Consider the following 19,972-nt stretch of genomic DNA (forward strand, 5'->3'; position numbering starts at 1 on the left):
TAATTCAAATAAAACGCTCCATCTACCTGAATATGTTTTATAACAAAGCTGTAAAAAGAGCGCTCTTCAGTGCACGAGTTCAGCAGAGCAAGACCATCTTAGACTTTTAATGGTCTCAAAAGCAATGCTCTCAGTCACAGTGAACAAGACCATGTTTTGACTACCGGCATCAACTGCCACCCAGGATGCCCAAGCACAAAATGTGCTGCACAAAACCCCAAGCCTGAGAGCTCTGCAAAGCTCTATGCATACATATTATGGGTGTCCAGAAGTTTTGAAGGGGTTTCAGAAAGCTCCTGCACCTTTAGGTGAAGCCTGTTTTATTACAGGAGGAAAAACCCCCAAATTGAAACAACTCTTATAGGACGGACTGAAGTCTCCCCTCTTACTCTTCACAAAAGAGCAGAATACGTTCTGCAGACTGCTTCCTCACCCCAATAAGAAGCTAAGAAGGTCCCTCATTCGAGTATGCCTATGCTAGAGGGAGAAAAGTGAGGGGAAGAGACCAAGGTAAAACACGATTTAACTCTGGCTGGCTCACTGTCATGTCTCAAACCTAACACCTTCCAGAGATCTGCTCTACAACTTGCATTCTAAAACCAACCAACACATACTAAGCCTTCATGTACAAGCACAGTCAGCAATTGTCAAATGAACTACAGATGCTGTCTCTGTGATGCACAACAGCACAAAGACACCATTAAACCACAACTAGCTGTATGTTGTCATCAATCCCTGCTAATTCTGACAGCAGAAAACTCTTTGGTAGCTCATCCCTCGAACTGCACAGGAATAAGCTGCTTCACACAACTGTCCTCATAAAGGCAGAGCTGCGTGCCTCTGCACTCCCTGGTCTACCCAACGCTCATCACCTGTTTTGTGTATAAAAGGAGGAGGGAATTCTGCTGACTCTCATCTAGAGTGCAGCACGCTTCCAGTTACATGAGACACAGCAACCTACTGAGCAGTAAAGAAGCTGTATTGCCAATCTCACCCAGGACACCAGGGACAGGGCTATGAACCACAGAGGTAGCAATGCTGGGAATAGGAGTACTTTGTCCGACTAAGTAAAGCTAATTACTCAAAGCACAACTCCATGCTGACAAAGCTACTCTGCTCCCACTTCTGACATAAACAAAAACATCCTTCTCACAGCACTGCATCACACCGGAAAGTCAGCCAGCAAAACACCAAGCTGAAATAAACCTTGGACCACGCTGGAGGAAAATTCGCTTTTTAAGCTGAACATGGCATTAAAATGTATAGTAGATTTCCAGCTTTAGACAGGCTGAAGTGTATCAGCAGCTCCTCACGAGGACTGAAGATGTTTGCCCTGTATCATTCCTAAACAAATTCTCTCCCATCAACAGTAAGTATACAAATGAACCCAGGGCGAACCACTGCCACCACAAAAATCTCAACCTCCTCCCATCACCAGCCACCTCCTGTGGTGCTCAGATTGCTTTCCCTAGCCCTACTCAGGGGCAGGATCTTGTCTACAGCTGCTGGCAGACATGAGGTAAGTGGTGCTGTTTCCCCATCATCTAGTAAGCAGAAGTAACTTCTTTCTAAAGCTGCAGTTAGATACAGGAGAAAAGAAATTTCTCACTGTTACTGGTTTCTCAATATCACCGTTGCAGCGTTTGAAGTCATCACGCCAGCCTGCAACCCAAAAGCATGCTCATGACAGCAAGACAACCCACGTCACTTCTCCCTATGGGTCAGACGAGCCTGTTTTCTAGTGCCTTTGTAGGCTTTTCTGAAAACAGCTCCAAGACAACCCACAGCCACGCTGTGTTACTGGAAAACATGACAAGTCTGTCAGTTACAGAAGGTGAAAGAGTGGCCATCAGATATGAAATAACAAGAAGTTATGAGTGCAGTATAACCACATCATGCGGGTTAACAGTTGCCTGATGCTTTATCCCACCATTGAGAGCAGCAGTCTCCAAATCTCAGTTCTTTCTGCATTATCTTCCAACACCACTGATGACGGAGGAAGCTATAGCCAACCTGCATGGTGCCCCGACACAAGTAGAGAAGGAAGGGAAAGTACGCTATCAAAGGTACATTCCTTATCTAACGCTGACCAACAGGTGATGACTATAACCTGCTCCCCTGGGACTTGGTTGCTATAAAGCAGCAGGGAATATCTGTGACATTGCAGCTCTTCTAAGCCTTCAACTTTGGAGGTACTAAAAAACGCAACAGGGAGAAAGATTACAGACAACAACGTATTTGATGCTTCCCCTCACCAAACAGCAGGTTTCTGTATTAACACAGTAGTAGTGATGTACAAAAGACAACAGTGAAAACGTCAGTATCTTGAATATTGCATTTTACTGTGACATTAGAAAACTGTGGGTAGAAGCAAGGCTTACACAGTTTGTCTGTGGACTCAAAAATAAAGCAACCCCGGGTTCCAATACTTCAGCAACTCATATTTTTAAGCCTGACTTTGCAACAGGAGCTAGAAGTCCCTAACGACGCTGGAGACCTACAGGTTAGGGAAGGCGGCTAACACCCAGCTAAAAATCCAGAGGCTGCTGGCTCAGCCACCCCACCCCGCGGCGCCCAGAGCGCAGCCGGCGCAGCCCTCACGGCCCTGCACACCCCGCGGCGCGGGAGCGTCCCGCCGGCACTCCAGGGCGGGAAGAAGCCGCTGCGTTTCGGCAGTGAGGGGGCGCGGTGCCGCGGCCCGTTCGCGGATGGAGCACCGGGGCTCCTCAGCCGCCGCCGCGGCCCAGCCCCGCGGGACGCGGCTCACCGGGGCACCCCGCCGCCCCGCATCCTCCGGCCGCGGGGCTGCGGCCGCCCCGCCCCGCCTCAGCCCGAGGGCGCCAGGCGAGGCCTCCGGTGCCGCCACACCTCGCTCGGGCCGCGGCCGGCCTCTCCGCCGCTCCCGCCCGGCGCCTGGCAACGCCGCATCGCTAGGCCGCGGCCCCCGAGCCGCGACCCCCGCCGCCTCGGGCGGAGCCGCCGCCAGCGCCTCACCAGCTCCTTGGGCGGCTTCTCGGGGGTCTTCCCGAAGAGGCCCATGGCGGCCGCCGCCTCGCGCCGCCCGGCCCTTCCGGGTTCCCGTCCCCGCCCGCCGTCAGGGGCTGGGCACCCGCACTGCGCACGCGCGCGGCTCCTCTCGCCGCCGCTGCCCGTGCGCGCCGGGCGGGGAGGGGTGGGTGGAGCCCGAGCAGCCCCGCCCCTCGCCGGCTCCCAGCGCTCGTCGGGCGGGGGCGCAGCTGGGCGTCACGCGGCCCCGCCCGCGGCCCCTCAGCGCGGCCGGCGGGGACCGGCCCCGGGGGGCCGCACGGTCCTGGGCCCCGGGGCCCGTAGAGCCCGGGCACCCCCTCCGGCGGCAGGCCGGTGGCACTGCATAGCGGACCGGCAGGGGTTTGTGCTGGGCCGTTGCAGTTACCAGAGCAGACGCCAGGGCGGGGTATGCCCCACCCGCCCGGGGCCGGTCACACAGGTTGCGGGAAGGCGCTGTGAGAGCGTTTGTAAAACCTGCTCGTGCGAGGGGACGCTCAGACGACACCTCCTGCCTCCCCCTCGCAGCCGAGGAGGACCCGCGGGAGAGCCAGGCCGCTAGCACCGGAGGTGGTGCCTGCTTCCCTGCAGCTGCCAGGCCTGCCTCGGAGGGGCCCTGCCGCAGGGCCGGGCTCACCTCCAACCCGCCGCCACTTTCGCCCGCAAACGGCGAGTCTCCTGGCCATCACCTCCACCCGCCGCCACACGGCGGGTCACCTGGCCAAAACAATGGGACAGCTTGGAGCTACCCCGCTGGGTGCTGCGGGGTAAGCTCCAGCAAGTCACACCATCTCCTTATGCCCCGCTGCACAAGTGGAGACACAGAGGGCCAGAAATCATCACCCATGCACAGGAGTGCACAAGCTTAGGAAGAAAGAGGGGGCATTAGATTAATCTAACTCTTAATACCATACAATTATACTTACACTCATCATCCAGTTCCCAGAGGAAGACATTTTAAATTACAGGTACAAAAACGTACAGTTCATCTTTTGTCTTCTCTCCTACCAAAAAACCAATGCAGAACAAAGACAGGTCTAAATACGCTTTGGAAAGGAGAGCTCTTTTTTCTGACTGGGTACCAGCGGTGTAACAAAACAGCTACTGCTGAAATTAAGACTGGCAAAGACTTTCAGAAATGATCTAAACCTGCCCTCTCTAAATAGCACAAAACACTGATTGCCCTCATTAAACCTACTGAAATAAGTAATCTCACATCAATCGTTTGACATTTTCTCTTGACAGCTGGTCTCCAGCATTCAGGCACAAGATGCCAGAGAATAGAACACTACTTCCAAGAACATTTAGCATCTCAGTTAACTCAAGACACTTTACAAGTACTAGCACAACCCAGCCCAGCAAGGCAAAACAAGCAAGCAACGAAACTGCTGACCTTGTTACAGGCGCAGTCTTTGCTCTGTTCTCCGGATTTTAAACTGTCAACGCATTGAGTAAGGGCTTTCTGAGATTCTGCACTACACAGAAAACAAACCTACTTGGATGCTTCTGCTGCTACTGACATGAGCATTTAATGAAATAAATATATCCAACTGCTTTTTTTTCAGTTTCTTTCCTGCTGGGACTACCGATACACTACACCAGCTGCTGTAGATTTTGAAACAGATGCATCACCAGGAACCAGATCACAACAATTCATATAACCCAGGCTAAGGGACACAAGGGGACCGAACCTTCAGTCACAGCCATCTACTGATCATAATTATCTGCCTATATGGATGTGCCCTCTGTGGCTCTCCTGCTAATTAAACAGCAGTTTGTGTCATTCATCAAAAGAATTGGACTAGTAGTAGAGCAACTGAGGTCATTAAAACAAGTCTTCAGCTGAAACTGATGTGCATAATGGTTTGCAAATAAGGCTGAACCTGTGCACAGAAGTGGAGCTGCTTAGGCTTTGTACTTGGAGGTCAGCTGTCAGCAGCAGAGCTTCGCTCCAGAAGCACATGGTGCCCTGAGGACACAGCATTGCTTGAACTTACTGCTCACTGGCAAAATGCCGAGGTACCAGCAAAAGGCAACAGCGGACTGTGATACAGCAGCTGGCTTGTGCACTTCAGCGTATCAACTACAGCCTTATTTATATCCACAGAAGTTCACTGCCACTTCCCCTTTTGGGATGGTGAGGCATCAGTGCAGTGCAGGTTTCAAGACAGGCCTGAAACAACGTGGATTTCAACCCCAGCTACTCATGATAAGCACATAGGCTAAGCATCACACTGCCACACAAACTGGAAGCAGAAGTGATCTTTGCCCTCATTATGCCTCTCCGCTGCTCTGCTGTGGCTGTAATGACAGATAAAGGGCATGTACTGGCAGGCATCAACTGGAATAACAATTACTTTCTGGACCACAAGAGAGCTGGTGATACTGTGCCCCTTCTACCTGCCTGCTTCAGTACTGCAATAGGAAAAAGGAAACAAGAGAGGAAAAAAATACAATTAAAAACAGCTCTTCCAATAATTACAAGAATATCCACTTGGGAGGACAGATGGTGCCTGGAGGCATGAAACATTTCTTAAGTCTTCCTAGATGTCTGCAGATGAGGGTGCTGGAGAGACAGCTGGTAAAAGAAAGTCTGTCTGATACAGCAGTTTGTAATCAACTGGAAAAACACCGCTCAAGCAGAGAAGCACCTCACAATGCAGAGGACTTAATGAAGGAAGTCGTTCCCAGTGAACCACCACCACCTTCTGCTTGGCCAGTAGCTAACACTGGAGCAATGCTGCATCACTAGGAGATGATTTATTAGTCACAAAAGTTGTGTTATATTTTTATTGTCTTCACAGATAAATCAGGCCAGCAAGACATCTGTAACCATACACACAAAATATTTATCAAAACAATTAACATTACAAATCTCCTTTTAAAATAATTTATTTCACTGAATTATTTTTAAATGGTACTGTCTTACAACATACATTATTCAACAAAGATGTGCTGAACAGACTCTAAAATAAGAAACACTTAAATTAAGCAATTGTCTCCAATTAGAATTTCAATTTCACCCACATCCTTACTTGTAAATGTTTGCTGGAATACACTTCTGTTGCAGGCTTGATTTTTGTGCTTACAAAAACAGCATCAAGTTTCCAGATGTTGAGAAGAAAAAGTTATTGTACTTATGATAAGTATGCATTCAGTTCAACATACAAGGCAACCAAATGATTCTGTTAACGTTAGCATCATGTATATTTTAGTTCACTGCACTAACATTTAAACTAAAACTTCAAACCACATAAACGTTTAAGTGACTAACATTTAAAAGGCAAGCAGTAATATCCTGAAAGCTTACAAAGGACATCAGCACACAGCTAAGATGCGGAGTCATTCGACAAAGGCTGCGGATGTGTGTATGGCTGCTTTTTTTTGTATGAAGCCCACCTGCAGACGGGGCAGCAGTGTCGCCCACCAGCCAGCCACATCACGATGCAATTCTGGTGGAACACGTGGCCGCATGGCAAGCCCATCAGCAGACAACTGTTTGTAAAATTTTCTAGACACACAACACATTCTGTACAGTGCAACATGTCGGAGGGCCAGGCTGACCAGTCCGGCTCCATGTCACCTGCGGTGCTGTATGAGCCGTAAGACCTCACTCTCCGTTCATAGGGCTCATGATGACAATACTTATTGGCACACAAACAGGTCTCAACACTGCACCGAGGCTCTCTTTCACTGCGCCTATGAAATGTGTTTAGCTCATCGTCCTCCGAGACTTCTTTTTCACTACTGAAGACCTCTTTGTTTTCACTGTCAGAGTCACTTTCACCGTCTTGAAAGGTTTCCAATATTTCCTCATCAGAATGATCACCAAGGCATTTAAACCTCCACATTGGTAAGTTTTTTATATAGTCAGTTGGTATCAGAGGATGAAGCCAGAGATCCGGGAAAGCCAACCGCTCCAGGAACAGATCCGGGTCTTCATCCCAATCCGAGTCAAAAGGAAAGTGTTGAAAAGAAGCAATAGGGTGAAACAAGTAGCTGGTGTACCAGTCCCACAGGCTTGACAGCCACTCCAGATTATTAGCATTTACTTCATCGGTGTTGTTATTGCGTCTTCTTTTCTTCTCAAAGTAATCAATTAGTAAACCATGACCAAGGTATGTGCTGAGGAAGAGGGCTGGATGTGAAGAGTAGAACATCCAATCAGCTCTTACCCAAGAAGCCAACGCAGTTGTGTTAGAGTACCTGAAGAGTTTTAAACTGTACTCATAAAAGCTGTCTAAGTATGGTAGTTGCAAAAAACCTAACACAGGGAGCCAGGAAATAATTAATAATGAATTATACGTCCCTAAAGTGCTTATAAGAACCACAAAACGCTTTATAGTAGCACCTTGTGTAATAAACAGGTCCATCCAAGCCATCAGGTTAACCAAAACTAAGCTTAAGACAAATAAATCATTCACTTCTGGTTGTAATGAGCGCAAAAAAGAATCCATGGCACGTAGTGAAATAAATTCACCAGTGTTATTTCCATACCTGTAAATCCCCTCAGGAGTCCTAAGTATGTACGATGGTGTCTTGTAGATACCAATTTCTGCCATGTAACTTTTATTGTCCCAGTTTTCAACGTTCACAAAAATAAACTCTACTCTTCCAGTAAATTTTACACTTAGTGCAGAGAAGAACGCCGGAGGCTGGTCAAGGTTGGCAAACAGGTATATTTTCACACGGTACTGGTCACTTTTGTTCCATTCTTCTTTTAAATGTTCAGAGTTGTAGATGGTTTTGATCCGAGAAGCAGCATGGGCTGTGATCCATTTGAAAATATGCTCCACTTCGATTTTGTGCCCGCTGTATTCCTTAAGCATTACTTTTCCCTTGGAGGTACTGGTTTGTGGAACCGACATAATGAGGGTGGACTTCAGCCAACCCCTCCTCCTGCAGTATCTACAAAGAAAATGGCAGGTTAGATGACAAGTTTCGTAACCCTGGTGCTGCAGCCCTTGAATTTCTGTTACGAGCCCAAAAATGAGACATGCTGAGCACCTGGGAACATTTATATATAGTAGTAGGAAATACAGGCAGCCAATAGTCTCTGGCAAAGTGTATTTATTCTTACAATACATCTGTAATCTATCTTACAGAAATCTTGTAGAGAGATATGTATTCATAAAACAGGAAGAGGAATAGCATTAATTTTCATAGGTCATTATAGTAAACAAGGCTGTATATTCATGCTTTGTAACTGGATTTTAAAAATACACAAGCTGACTCTTCATTATAAAGCTTTAGTATTAGAAGCTATTTTTTCTTGGCCTTCCAGCTAAGATGATAACCACTACAGCGTAACTCAATGTCCCACACAGTTCCTGAGCCTGCAGGTAACCTTCCCAGTGCTTCCTTCCATCCTAGTTTTGCCAAGAAGCAGTGGGGTGAAGTTAACAAGACACTGGCCTGTTCACAGTTGCTTTAACAAAGCTGACAAGCATCCACCTCCTGCTGGGGCCATTTAGGAAGGATGCAGACAGGCTAAGAGGTCTGGTGAGAGAGGTCATCACAGACCAGTGGAGGAGGAAGCAGACACGCTGCTGGATGATTTTGCGCCAAAAGCATACCCCTGCTGTCTGGCAGGCAGGGAGCGGAGAGGGGATGAACTCCAAATCCATACCTAAAAGAGGCTCTTCAAGGCTAAAGACCCCAGTAACTATGAGAAGAGTCTGATGACTCAGAAGATCCATTATCTCATGCATCTCTCTCCTACCAGCATTGTTATGCCACCCAATTTAGCTAGTCCTCCTTTCAGGAAGCCTCTGGCAGGTTTCAACAATCGAAGCATTACATAGCCAACAGGCAGGCAAGCTGTGTCTGAGAACCCTGCACACTGAAACAGGGGCCATCAGCCTCATTCACTAGCCACCTCACCTATACATCCTCCCTGGTTTTGATCTATCAACATGTATTTAGGCAATTACAACTGCCACTCAGGAATCTGAACGTAACATTTTTAGAAGGAGCCATAAGATGTTTCCTTTCTAACAAAAGTATCCTGACTACTGTAGCGTGTAGTGCTCTTCTGAATTTCAGCTACAACATGATGAAAACTATTCATGAGGGTTTACTCAACAAAACATTTCCTGTATTAGGAAAAAATGAATTAATTTTAAACATAGTATTTGATCATAACATTAATAATAGTCAGGAGCTATGCAAAGAGAAACACTGCCAAATTTAAGATGTTCAAATGCCAGTATTTTGATTATACAAGATTATTTTGCATAAGCACTGCAAAGTCTAAGAATCTGATCTTATTATTAACTTTGAAACTTATGTAAACATTTAGGACTTAAATTGTGCAAGACATGCACATCCATACATGCCACTGGACTTCTTGACAAAGTTTCCTGTCACGTGAAGCAAATGCTTCCAACAAATGTTCAAAAAAATTATTTTTCCAGCAGCACAAAATTATTAATAGCTTCTTTGGCTCTGCTCTTCTTCCTTGGTCAAAATCATACGCAAACAACAGTGAACCTTGCACAGCACACTATATGTTGTCAAAGGGTGTGTGCAAGTTTATCTATAAACATACACACATTTGTCAGGGAACAGGATTTGTCAGTAATCCTGAGAAGCAGGCACTGTTTGCAAGGTTCATGCTAACCTGTGTTCCTCCTTTCCAGATGGCAATTTAACAACTCTGCAACTGATCCAGCTCTCTTACATGGGCTATATATATTTGGCTTTGTCCTAAGCAAGCAGTGTTCTTGTCCCTGAATGCCTGGACTATAAGGCCAAACTCTTCTATCCATTCCCTTCCACTGCTGTATTATGCTCTACACAGTCTAATCATGTATTTCCCACATGGTGCTTTAGGAAGCTGCAGATCTGTGTTTATGCTGCTGGTGAATAATGTAATGGAGAATTCTGAACAGGCTTTAGTAGAGATAAAACCATGAATAAAGCCATGTTTTGTCACAGCTAATTTACAACACAGCAAGCCCTGCTGCCAGAACACAGCTGAGCCTTAAGATACTCTTGGGATTTAGATAATCCTTTGAGAATATACCTGGGGTCACTGGAACAGTTAAAAGTGCCAGTACGTATGCCAAATCTTGATACTTTCTTCACCATCTTCTCCCAGTGGACTTTACCCACCAGTGGGCTCCTGTCGTTTGCTATGACCTATTACCAAAAGGAAATAATAATTTAGTATCACACCAAGTTTGCTTCCTGAGTTTCCTGAGCAAGTTTCATGAAAACAGAGATCTAGTCACCCTTGATACTGTTTTCCTCTTCTCTTAGAATATAGAGTAGGTATATACAACCAGGAATCACACTAAAGGTCTTTGGAGAGTGAAGCTCCAAAGCAGAAATATAGTTTCTGCAGGAAGACAAAAGTGCATCATCATTTTAAATACCTGTTAAGATACTAAAATCAGTGGTAGTTAAGAAAAACACTGGGAAAATAACAAAACTATCATTAACCAGCTCATAGTAGAAAAGAAAGGAAGAGGATGCAGCAGGTCCCCCTTCTTCGCAGCAAAAAAAAGACCATTATTTTATTGCAGTTCTCGATGAAAAGTTACAATGTAACAAAGAAATGTTGTCTCAGAGAAAGTAAAATGAGTTGGAACCTGGTACTACATCAGACTGCCAACCATAATTTCTAAGCAGTGGAAACTAGTGATTAAACCCCCAGGTAATGCCTAAAAATCTTGACTCCCTCCAGCTTTGCCAGTGACTCACTTTAACTTTACGTGACTGTTCCACCAACTCCACTGTCCCATCTGCCATTTCAGGATGGCAATTCACTGTGATTTAGTCTAATTTGTTCTAACCTAGTATATTAAAGTAGTACTTCAGGTTACCTAGACGTAAGCTTCTGCAGATGCAAATGATAGAGTAAGCATTCATCTTCTGACTTGGAACTGTACAGGGATGGGAAAAAAAAAAAAAAGAAAAAAGAAAAAGAAAACCCTGCCTGCCTCCAGCTGACAGGTAATTCTGAATAACATGACTGATCATGCGTTATTCCATGAGCCGTCACATTTTCTATTTTAGAAATGCATCACATGCTTCTGCAGGCTTACTGGCAACCACTTATATAATTTTAAATTAAGATTTTGAACCTTCCATTTGTTAGGTATTTGTTTACCTACCATTAAACTTCTCCCAATCATTTCCCAACTTAATGGCCTCAAATGTCAGCTTTCCTCTGGAAGTTTGGTTGTCACCATGATTAAGAGTTTATATACAGGCTGAGAGGCAGACCTGGAAAGCGTGTCGGGCCTTTGAGACTCAAAAAAATCTGCCTGCTTTGTGGTAAGCAGCATCCTCTCAGACACTTAAGAGAATTCCCTAAGCAGAACATTCTACGCAGGGAAACAGAGTTAAACTGAAGTTACAGATTACACCCCCATTCCGCTGAGCCTAAAATGTTTACATAAAACCAGAGGTGAACGACTAGATAAACATCCTTCCAGCTATTCTCAAAACACACACATCACATAGAAAAGCCTTTTTGATTAGCTAAATGCAACCTTCAAGCACTGAGACAACCAGCTCGGGAAATCTGCTCTATTATTGAGGCTTCTTTACATCACCCAATGTAACTGAAGCAATTACTTTCGATATTTTAAACTTCTTTCATGTACTTCAACTAAAAGACACCACATTGCTAAAGGCGCCTTAATGCCAGTATATCTTCAGAGCTACTTCAGCATGATAAATCCATCCAACATAGTAAGGAATCACTATGCTTTATTAGTAAGCATAGAAGTAAAACATTGATAATTGGATTACTCTTCAGTACAACTACTCAGAGATCAGTTTCTTCCAAAATTCTGTGTGCATGTTCTGCAAAAGCCTCTCACAGCTCTTAACTAGGCTAATGCGATGTGCAGGAGGACCGATCCTGCTCAACTGTTTCTTCTGCCTGATATTACAGTACTGACTTTAAGTGTCAAGAGAAGATTTGTTGTAAATAAAGTCAGTGGTGTCTTTTACTGTCATCTGGTTGTTTGTACTGGTGAATTTTTAAATAACAGTTTAATTCCCTTCCTACGAAAAAGTCTTTCCTCTTAAAAATAAATAACTGAAAAAGTTATTTATGCTGAAGGACAATGACAGAACTAGCAGTCTGTATTTTGTAAGTAGATAGAGAGAACCTTACTATGGTTTTGCACACTGAAGATTTGTAAAATTTCTTGGGCTCGTGCTTTTTTATGTCATTATGGCAAAAACCCCAAACCAAATAAACATCCCCATTGTAGCTGCTCCTTGCAGGCAACACCCACTTAGAACATTGGGAGTTCACCACACAGAGGCAAGGGTTTGTATTTTGGAAAGTAGTCATCATGTCTGTGGATGAGGGAGTCTGAGAAAATACTGCAGGTTAAGTAATCACAATGTAATTAAGCTTAAAATAAAGATAACCTGCAAACACTTGTAACAGATTTTACTTAAGTGTCACCTTTGATAAGCTAAGAAATTTAACTTTAAAATCTGTGACTGAGACCAGGAATGTGAATGTGGAAGAGGCCTGGAAGTTCTTCAAGTCCAAAGTGTTAAAAGCTATCAGGATTATGTATTTCAAGCAAGGGGGAAAAAAGTTGTCAAGTCCTGCACTTCTTCCTAGCAACCACTTCCAAAAAGATGTCAGAAACAGTTTGAGAATCTACACGGAATGAAAAAAAGGTCAAAAGGAAGAGCTAACAAAGAAAGATATGCAAGAAACCAAAAAAAAAAACTTCAGGAAGAGTCAGCACTTTGAGTTAGAGCACACAAAGAATACTACAAGCTGCACCAAAAGGTTTTTCAATCATATGAGTAAGAACAGAACAGGGGGAAAAGCAGCAGGATCACCATACAATGAAGACAGGATATAAGCGTAAGGTAATTTTCTTTTTAAAATGAAATTAATGCTCTGACTCAGTTTTCAATGAGAAGGAGATGGCTGGCCATGGACAGGTTAGTGAGTTTATTTATGAGAAGAGACTGCACCACCTGAAGATGGAAACAAAACTCAAATAACTTAATGCACTTAAATCAGAGTAAGCAGCTAATCTCCATCCCAAAACTGTAATACAATGAGCACATAAAATCACAGATGAACCTGTGAAAATTTCTTATAAAACCCCTGTCAGACTATTTACATTTTGACAGGAGAATCACAAGTTAGTAACTATATTTAAGAGCAAATGAAAAAATTATCCCACCAGTTTTATCTCAACAGTATGCAAAACTGTCAAACAAATTTTAAAGGTGCAGAGATGGCTGCATTTTCCACCCCTTTCCAGCACACAACTACTAAACATGTATAATTCCTGATTAAACTGAGAGTTAAAAATCCATTTTTTCCTGGAGGAAAAGAACGGAGTTTCAACACAAAGGGAGTGTAGTGCCCTGTCTGTAGTTTGGCAGAGTATCGTGCCACATGGAAAATTTTCATGAGAACTGGAAATAAGCTTTGATAGCAAGTTAAAAAAAAAGTTTTAAAGCGAGTAAGAAATTGGCTAAGGCAAGAAAACATGAAAATGCCAAAAAGGTCTAGCACACTTCTTAATAGATTTACCTTAGAGCTCAGTTCAGCATATATTCCTATTAAAGCCCTTCCTGCAGAAACTTGAAGTCTCCCAAAGGCATTTGTAGATGACATAAAATTGGGAAGCACGTCTGTGTACAAAAGAGGATTATAATGCCGTAAGAAAGAGCTTGCACAAATCTTGTAATGCAGTGTGTCAGAAATGAAATTGAATTCAGTAATGAACAGGACAGTCAGGGAGTTCATCAGTTAGAAACAGCAATGGGAGAAAAAGCTTGGGTCTATTAGTTGATCCAAAAGGAACTATGAGCCATCAATATTAACTGGCTGTGAAATAAGCAAAGCCCAGGATATATTATACCCGACAAAACAAACAGATTGATTGACCTTATGTATTGGGAGTCGTGGAGTAAACATCAGAAGTCAGTGAAACTAAAGGGCGACATCAATTTAAGTGCAATGGGAACACATTAGCCATGAATACGCTTAAGCCAGGAGTCAGATACACGGTTCCAACTGAGAACAGTCAATAGGAGTATTACACTCACACAATTTACAATTTAAGAGAGACAGCAAGGTATTTTATAAACACACATTCCACAGCCTAGCTGAGAGCTGAGCTTGCTCATCAAGAAGGTCCCTTTCAGTCATATGCTCTATTTCATTTTAAAGAAATAAAGAGAAAGCTCATAGAAGGTATCTTTTATGAGATCAGCCAGCACAGCCGGGAAACAAACACCACATTCAGAGGAACACAAACCCTTGAAGCTTTTCTTGTTATTATCTGTGTTCACAATCTGTAAAATATCCTATGCCAGAGTAACAAATAAGACAATGAAGATAACTCAATTAATACATTAATCACCTTAAATCAGCTAAAAGAATTCAATAGGATCAAAGTAACCCTGCCATTTAACAACCCCACATCATCTGCTCCCTAATCTACACCTAACTTATGCCACAGGACTAGCTCTAACTGCAGGGTCAAAATTACCATCTCTGCATATGAATTACTAGCATGTTTAGTGGAAGATGCTGGAGAGAAGGCCAGGCCCTCACTGAGCATCCATCCACAAACTTCCTCTGAAGTCTCAGACGCAAGTTTCTTCGTACTCCATCTGTGAATTTGGGAAGACCACACCATATTCCAAAAGGACAGGAGATCCTCAGCTGACAGCTGCGAAATACTGCAGGTAGGTTATGCCACCAAGGTGTGCAAAGTAAAAATGGAAAGATGGGGGCTTGGAAATATCCTTCATTTCTACACATTTTGAGTTTTCTTGTTTAGTTTCCATGAACACCTAAGAAGGTAGCTTTCAGATACCACAGAAAACAAAATGAAAATAGAATTCTGGGGACATGTAATACTGAAACTACTGAAATCCTGATGATTTCAACGGGCATTTGAATAGGTAGCTTTTGCATTGGAAGAGCTGTCCTGACTTTGAATTAGACAGAACTGTCCCAAAACAGGCCAATCAAGAACGTAATTAATAGAATGATTTTTATCTCTATGTTAAGATAGTCATAGTTACAACATTAAAAAAAGCAAACCAACTTTAAAAGCAAACAGCCTGGAGACAGAAAGATATAAACACTTGGAAAAACAGGACAATGTCAGCAAGTCACTTTGCCTCTCTTGCCTAATCTAAAACAAAAGTGTCTTGGGCAGACACATCAATATTGCAATAACTGCTTCATAACTGTCATTGATGCAGTTGCTCCTTAATTTTCAGTTATCATTAAGGATTTCTTTTTTAAATTGTTACAAAGCATACACTCTTAAAATGCAAGTAAAAGATGTGACAGAAACTGAAGAGGCTCAAGGAATTTAACTGACATTAAAGAGTTTGCTGCAGCAATGCAATATGCAGAGACAGACTCCTTTTTTGGTACCCCTGTAGTACCTGAGCACGACACGACAGTAGCCTCATTTAAACATTCTCCCATTTTCTGTGCATTTAAATTAGACCTTGTTCAATCTCTTTTAGACAGGTATGTAGAGATTTCAAAACAGGCCATGGTAACAAGATTTCATTTCAGTGAATTTTGAAGCTCACTCACAACTAGAAATGTTCAAATATCACAAGGCATGAGAATTATTCAGAGATGGACAAATGCAGAACAAACATTTCATGGTATTTCAACTCTCATTATTTTAACCAGTTCTAGCTAGGAGACCAGGTGTCAGGCACACCTGCTCATACCAAGAGCACACTATTTTGCGTACACATGAATCGTCAAAACTTGGTTTTACAGCTTAGCCACTAAGATAATAACTCCAAGTACTCATAAAATCTGTGCACTAGGGCACTGTTACAGGCTTCAAACCACCAGGAAGAACAAAACCTATTAAAGTAAGGGACACCATTTCCTGCTGCACACACACACATACAGGTAGATCTCTCGGGAGTGGTCAATCCTTGCCCAGCCTCAGAAAGTCAGTCTCTGCATGGAGTGCAGACATTCAACTTGGGGAAACAAACTGTGGTTTTGCCAAAGGCAACACTGATTTTTAACTTCTTTAATGAACTGGGAAGGCAGTGTGCATATGAGAATCATTAGTCTGGTTCAGCAGTTTCCAGTTTGAGACACCCAGGCTCCTGCAGATCTACAAACTCCTCCACAGTGCCTGTAGAGGGTAAATGAGCAAAGGAAGCCCAATATTACTGTAAAGAATCCATGCACTCGCTGGAAGATTTTTAAGGATCCACAATGATACAAAGGTTCAAAAACCCTGGTCTATTAATTAAGCTACCTACGTGCTTTCATAGAACCCTTTATAATCAACAGCTGTGTTTGCAAACTATCCTCTCATAGATAAACAGAAGTAAAGATAAACAGAAGTAAAAACATTTGGACAATTCGCATTTAGAAATACAATTAATTATAAATGGACTGGTGAGTTATTTATTAGAAGTATGGAAAAAAGCTGACTTACTCTAGATAACACCAGTAAGTTTCTACATGACTGTCTGTACTTTTATTAATTCTGAGACATCTCCCTCTGTTTATTATTCAGCATTGTGCTGATGAAACTGAATTTCTGCATAGTTGCTCTTTCCTAAGAACTCACAACAGGTTCAAAATCCATCCATAAGGATTAAAGAATTCTGGAAATTTTTTGCTTTTCTTTTCTGAGAAAGAGACCATGAGAAATTAGGTCAAAATAGTCAAAGACAGAAGACTACATCAATCATAGCATGCAAAAATTAACCACCTCAAAATTACGAATAGTTTCTCAAGGGAGGTGGGGTGATCTATGCACCAGTCTGAACAGCTCAGCAGAGCTGTCAGTTAAGCCAGAGCCTGAGTATAAATGGGCTTCTGTAATGAATTAAACACAGATATGTAGGCAATATGAGAATTATTACATTCTAGCTGATGGTATTCTGCACCCTTGACTGGATATGAAGACTTTCAGGGAAGAGAGTCCCCTCTGGGGACTCCTGATGGGCTACTGGAAAAGGCACAAATACTGAATAATGCATTTTAAAAGAACTGGGTGTTTCTATTTAATTTCCTTGTAGTCAGAACAGCTGATCACCTGGCAAAATTAAAAAGGCAAATATGAAAATTACTCATCCTACATGCAAGCAAAAGCAAAAAAGAACAAACGAACCACCACCAAAATCCTGTAGGCACGCCCCTTGCTCTGTGATTATACCACTTGAACAAGAAGCTGAGATGCTGAATATACTGCAACATTTTATGTCCATAATAATGTCCTTTGCATCTCTACCAGACATGATCAAAAGTCTTGTCATCCTGCTTCAATGCCAGGAAGAAAGTTCCGTTTACCTCTACCACTATGTTACAATAGTGACTTTAAAAATAAAAATATGCATTAATTTACATTTTAACTTCATTCAAAGAGGATTTTCATTTGTAGATCATTTACGGTGTGTTTTTTAAAAGTCATAATTACTACAGCTGTCTAGAGACTGACCAGACAGCATGAGCCATAGCTGAGTCTGGAAAAGCAAGAACGTTACGTGTTACTCCTTTACCAACATGCGAAGCAGCTCTAGAAACTACCACTCATCCTCCTTGCCAGCCAAAGAAGTGCACAACAGCAGCTGGCAAGCAAGAAGAAAGGCAGAAAAAGAAAGGTGATGAGATCATCAGCTAATAGGAGAAAGAGCATGCTGCTGTCTATGGCTCTACAGAAGCTCCACACAGGAGTAGCGGGCACCTACACTGGTAAACAAATTACCACTGAACCTAGATGCTTTGCATGTGGATTTCCAGAAGATAAAGAAACAAAGCCACAAAACATTGTTTCCTTATGTATGGACTTTAGCTTTCTTCAAGGAATTGATCTTGCCGGCTCTAAATGACAAATTCACATCTGAATTTATGTCAAACATATAAAGAAATAATAACTGTATCCTCTTTTTCCTTTGACAGTGGTGGCTATCACATTACCAGCTTATGCCACTCCATAAATTTCATTTACAGGCACTGGAAAATAAAAATAATCTTCAGAGTCCCTGTGCTCCCATACATCATCATAAAGTGTTCAAAACCAACTCAACCAACAGCTTCTTGTGCTAGCTGAGCCAGAACTGTATCCCTCCCCCTGCTGCTTCCCTGCAGCCCCCATGGAACAGACACACAGACATTCAGGGTCAGGAACCTGAAAAGGGTCCTTCCTGCTACACAGCCAGCAACAACAGAGCAGGGGAATGCTCCAGCCCTGCCTGTGGTCACCAAACCCATCCATGAGGCATCCTTACTCTCATACCGTCCCCTGCCTAACCATCGAGCTGATTAATTAGCTGTACAGGTTCCACAGTTGCCTAACAGGTGAAGGAGAATGGGCAAGGGAGGGTAATCAAGAATCAGAACAGAGAAATTATGATAAAAAAAAAACCCAGCTCTGCAGGAATGAGGTCTAGAAAAAAACACGGGAAGACCTCTGAAAGGACTCAAAAGAATCCAGCACAGAAGTTACCCAGGCAGGACTTACGGTGGGGAAAGGAGCAAATGAAAACTCAAAAGTGATGAAAAGTCAAAAAGCAAGCATGAAAAAAATAAATTTGACATGTCTAGTGGGTTTTATTGTGGAAAAACAGACAAATAATGTTCAGCAAGTAAATTATTCAGTAAATTCCACTGAATTTTTTCTCCACAGTTATTGTGACCAACTGAATAGCTGTGCAAATACTCCCAGAATGATGACAACATTCATCACACTAGAGATATCAAACACATCCTATCTGATCTGCTCTTACAAAGCTAGGTGAAAATACATTATGAATAAAATTCTGCAAGCAACAGACAACAGAGAACTACCATATTTTACTCTTTTGAGCTGCAGGGGGAGGAAGGAGGGTTTTTCATGGCATATTCATGCTGGTATTTGTCAACTAGCTTGGAGATGTGTAAACTTCCTTTCAACACTCTCTCTGCTTGAAGAATGCCCTTCTGTATGATTTAAACCTGAAACTTAAGATTCAATAAACTCCAAATACATCTTTCCCAAAACACAAATGCCATTTCGACTGTGAAGGTAATCTTTCCTCTCATTGTCTATTTTAGAGTGAGGCCTGATGTGGTGACAGCGTAGGTCTGATAAATCTCGATCATCTATTTAAGTAGAAAACATGAAGTGAGGAGACCAGACAAACCAGGCAGGAGAGCTGTCAACTGAACAATTAACTGGAGAAGAATTCTGATTGCCTGATGTAGCTGTTAGTAGGGAACTTATGCCTTAAAAAAACCCTCTTACCAATACAGAAGTCAATGCAAAAAAGCATTTTTACATTTTGGTCTAGATTACTTGTGCTCTCAAGAGTGATGATAAATTGTTTCTGAATCCTATCTGCAGAAGTCTTTCTTTCCCTAAGTGTTTTCTTATTCTCATGCAGCCCTGGGGAAGCATGCCCTAAAATTGGCAGGCCCACACGGTTTGGGGGAAGGCTAACTTTAAGCTACTGGAGTATGCTGTAGAAGCAGCCTGCTAGCCTGGGAAGCAGCGCACTGAGATCTTGCCTTTGTCAAGAGGCAACAGAGATCTTAAAAGTGCTCTAAGCCCCTTAGATAAACAGAAATTTAAACTGGTTGGAACTGAGCATGTCACGCAAACAAAAGGAAGAGCAACACCAGAAGCACCTCTCCTGTGCCAGCTGGGAGCATCTATACCTAATGCACCTACTTCAGACATTACACAAGCTCTTACAATACCAGGGCCAAGTACTTGCATAGTCTGTGTACTTAAGTGTGTGCTGCTTTGTTTGTTTTCTGGTTCTGAAGCACCTGGTTTTTCAAAAGCAATCCACAGAATAACAGGGCTTTTTTCTTCCTGTCTGTGTAGGAACTCTGTCACCTCCAGCCTTCCTTGTTTTTTTCGAACAAATTCATGCCTTGTGATCTCCCTGATGTAGTTTACCTTTGTCACCATCTCTCTGTTACACACTTTTACTACTAGTTAGCTAACCT

The 19,972-nt window shown here is 43.0% G+C and overlaps 1 protein-coding gene across 5 annotated transcripts in view; it reads right to left on the reverse strand.

The window, feature by feature from the left end:
• Positions 1-19,972, reverse strand: part of LOC119147850 (charged multivesicular body protein 3) — a 40,296-nt gene that overhangs the window by 12,241 nt on the left and 8,083 nt on the right. For 2 of the 5 annotated variants that reach the window (XM_037387306.1, XM_037387297.1), the window contains exons 5-6: positions 10,052-10,167; positions 5,801-7,932 (exon numbers count right to left, since the gene is read on the reverse strand). The exons of 1 other annotated variant lie outside the window; for it this stretch is intronic. In XM_037387306.1, coding sequence (XP_037243203.1) covers positions 6,354-7,932; positions 10,052-10,167 — 1,695 coding nt within the window. In that variant the 3' untranslated portion in view covers positions 5,801-6,353. Of the gene's footprint in view, positions 1-2,994; positions 3,126-5,800; positions 7,933-10,051; positions 10,168-13,558; positions 13,660-19,972 lie in introns of those variants that run through there. 2 more of the 5 variants (XM_037387323.1, XM_037387315.1) reach the window with 2 other exon arrangements.

The sequence above is a fragment of the Falco rusticolus genome, chromosome 1 (genome assembly GCF_015220075.1).
Source record: "Falco rusticolus isolate bFalRus1 chromosome 1, bFalRus1.pri, whole genome shotgun sequence".
Taxonomy (NCBI): domain Eukaryota; kingdom Metazoa; phylum Chordata; class Aves; order Falconiformes; family Falconidae; genus Falco; species Falco rusticolus.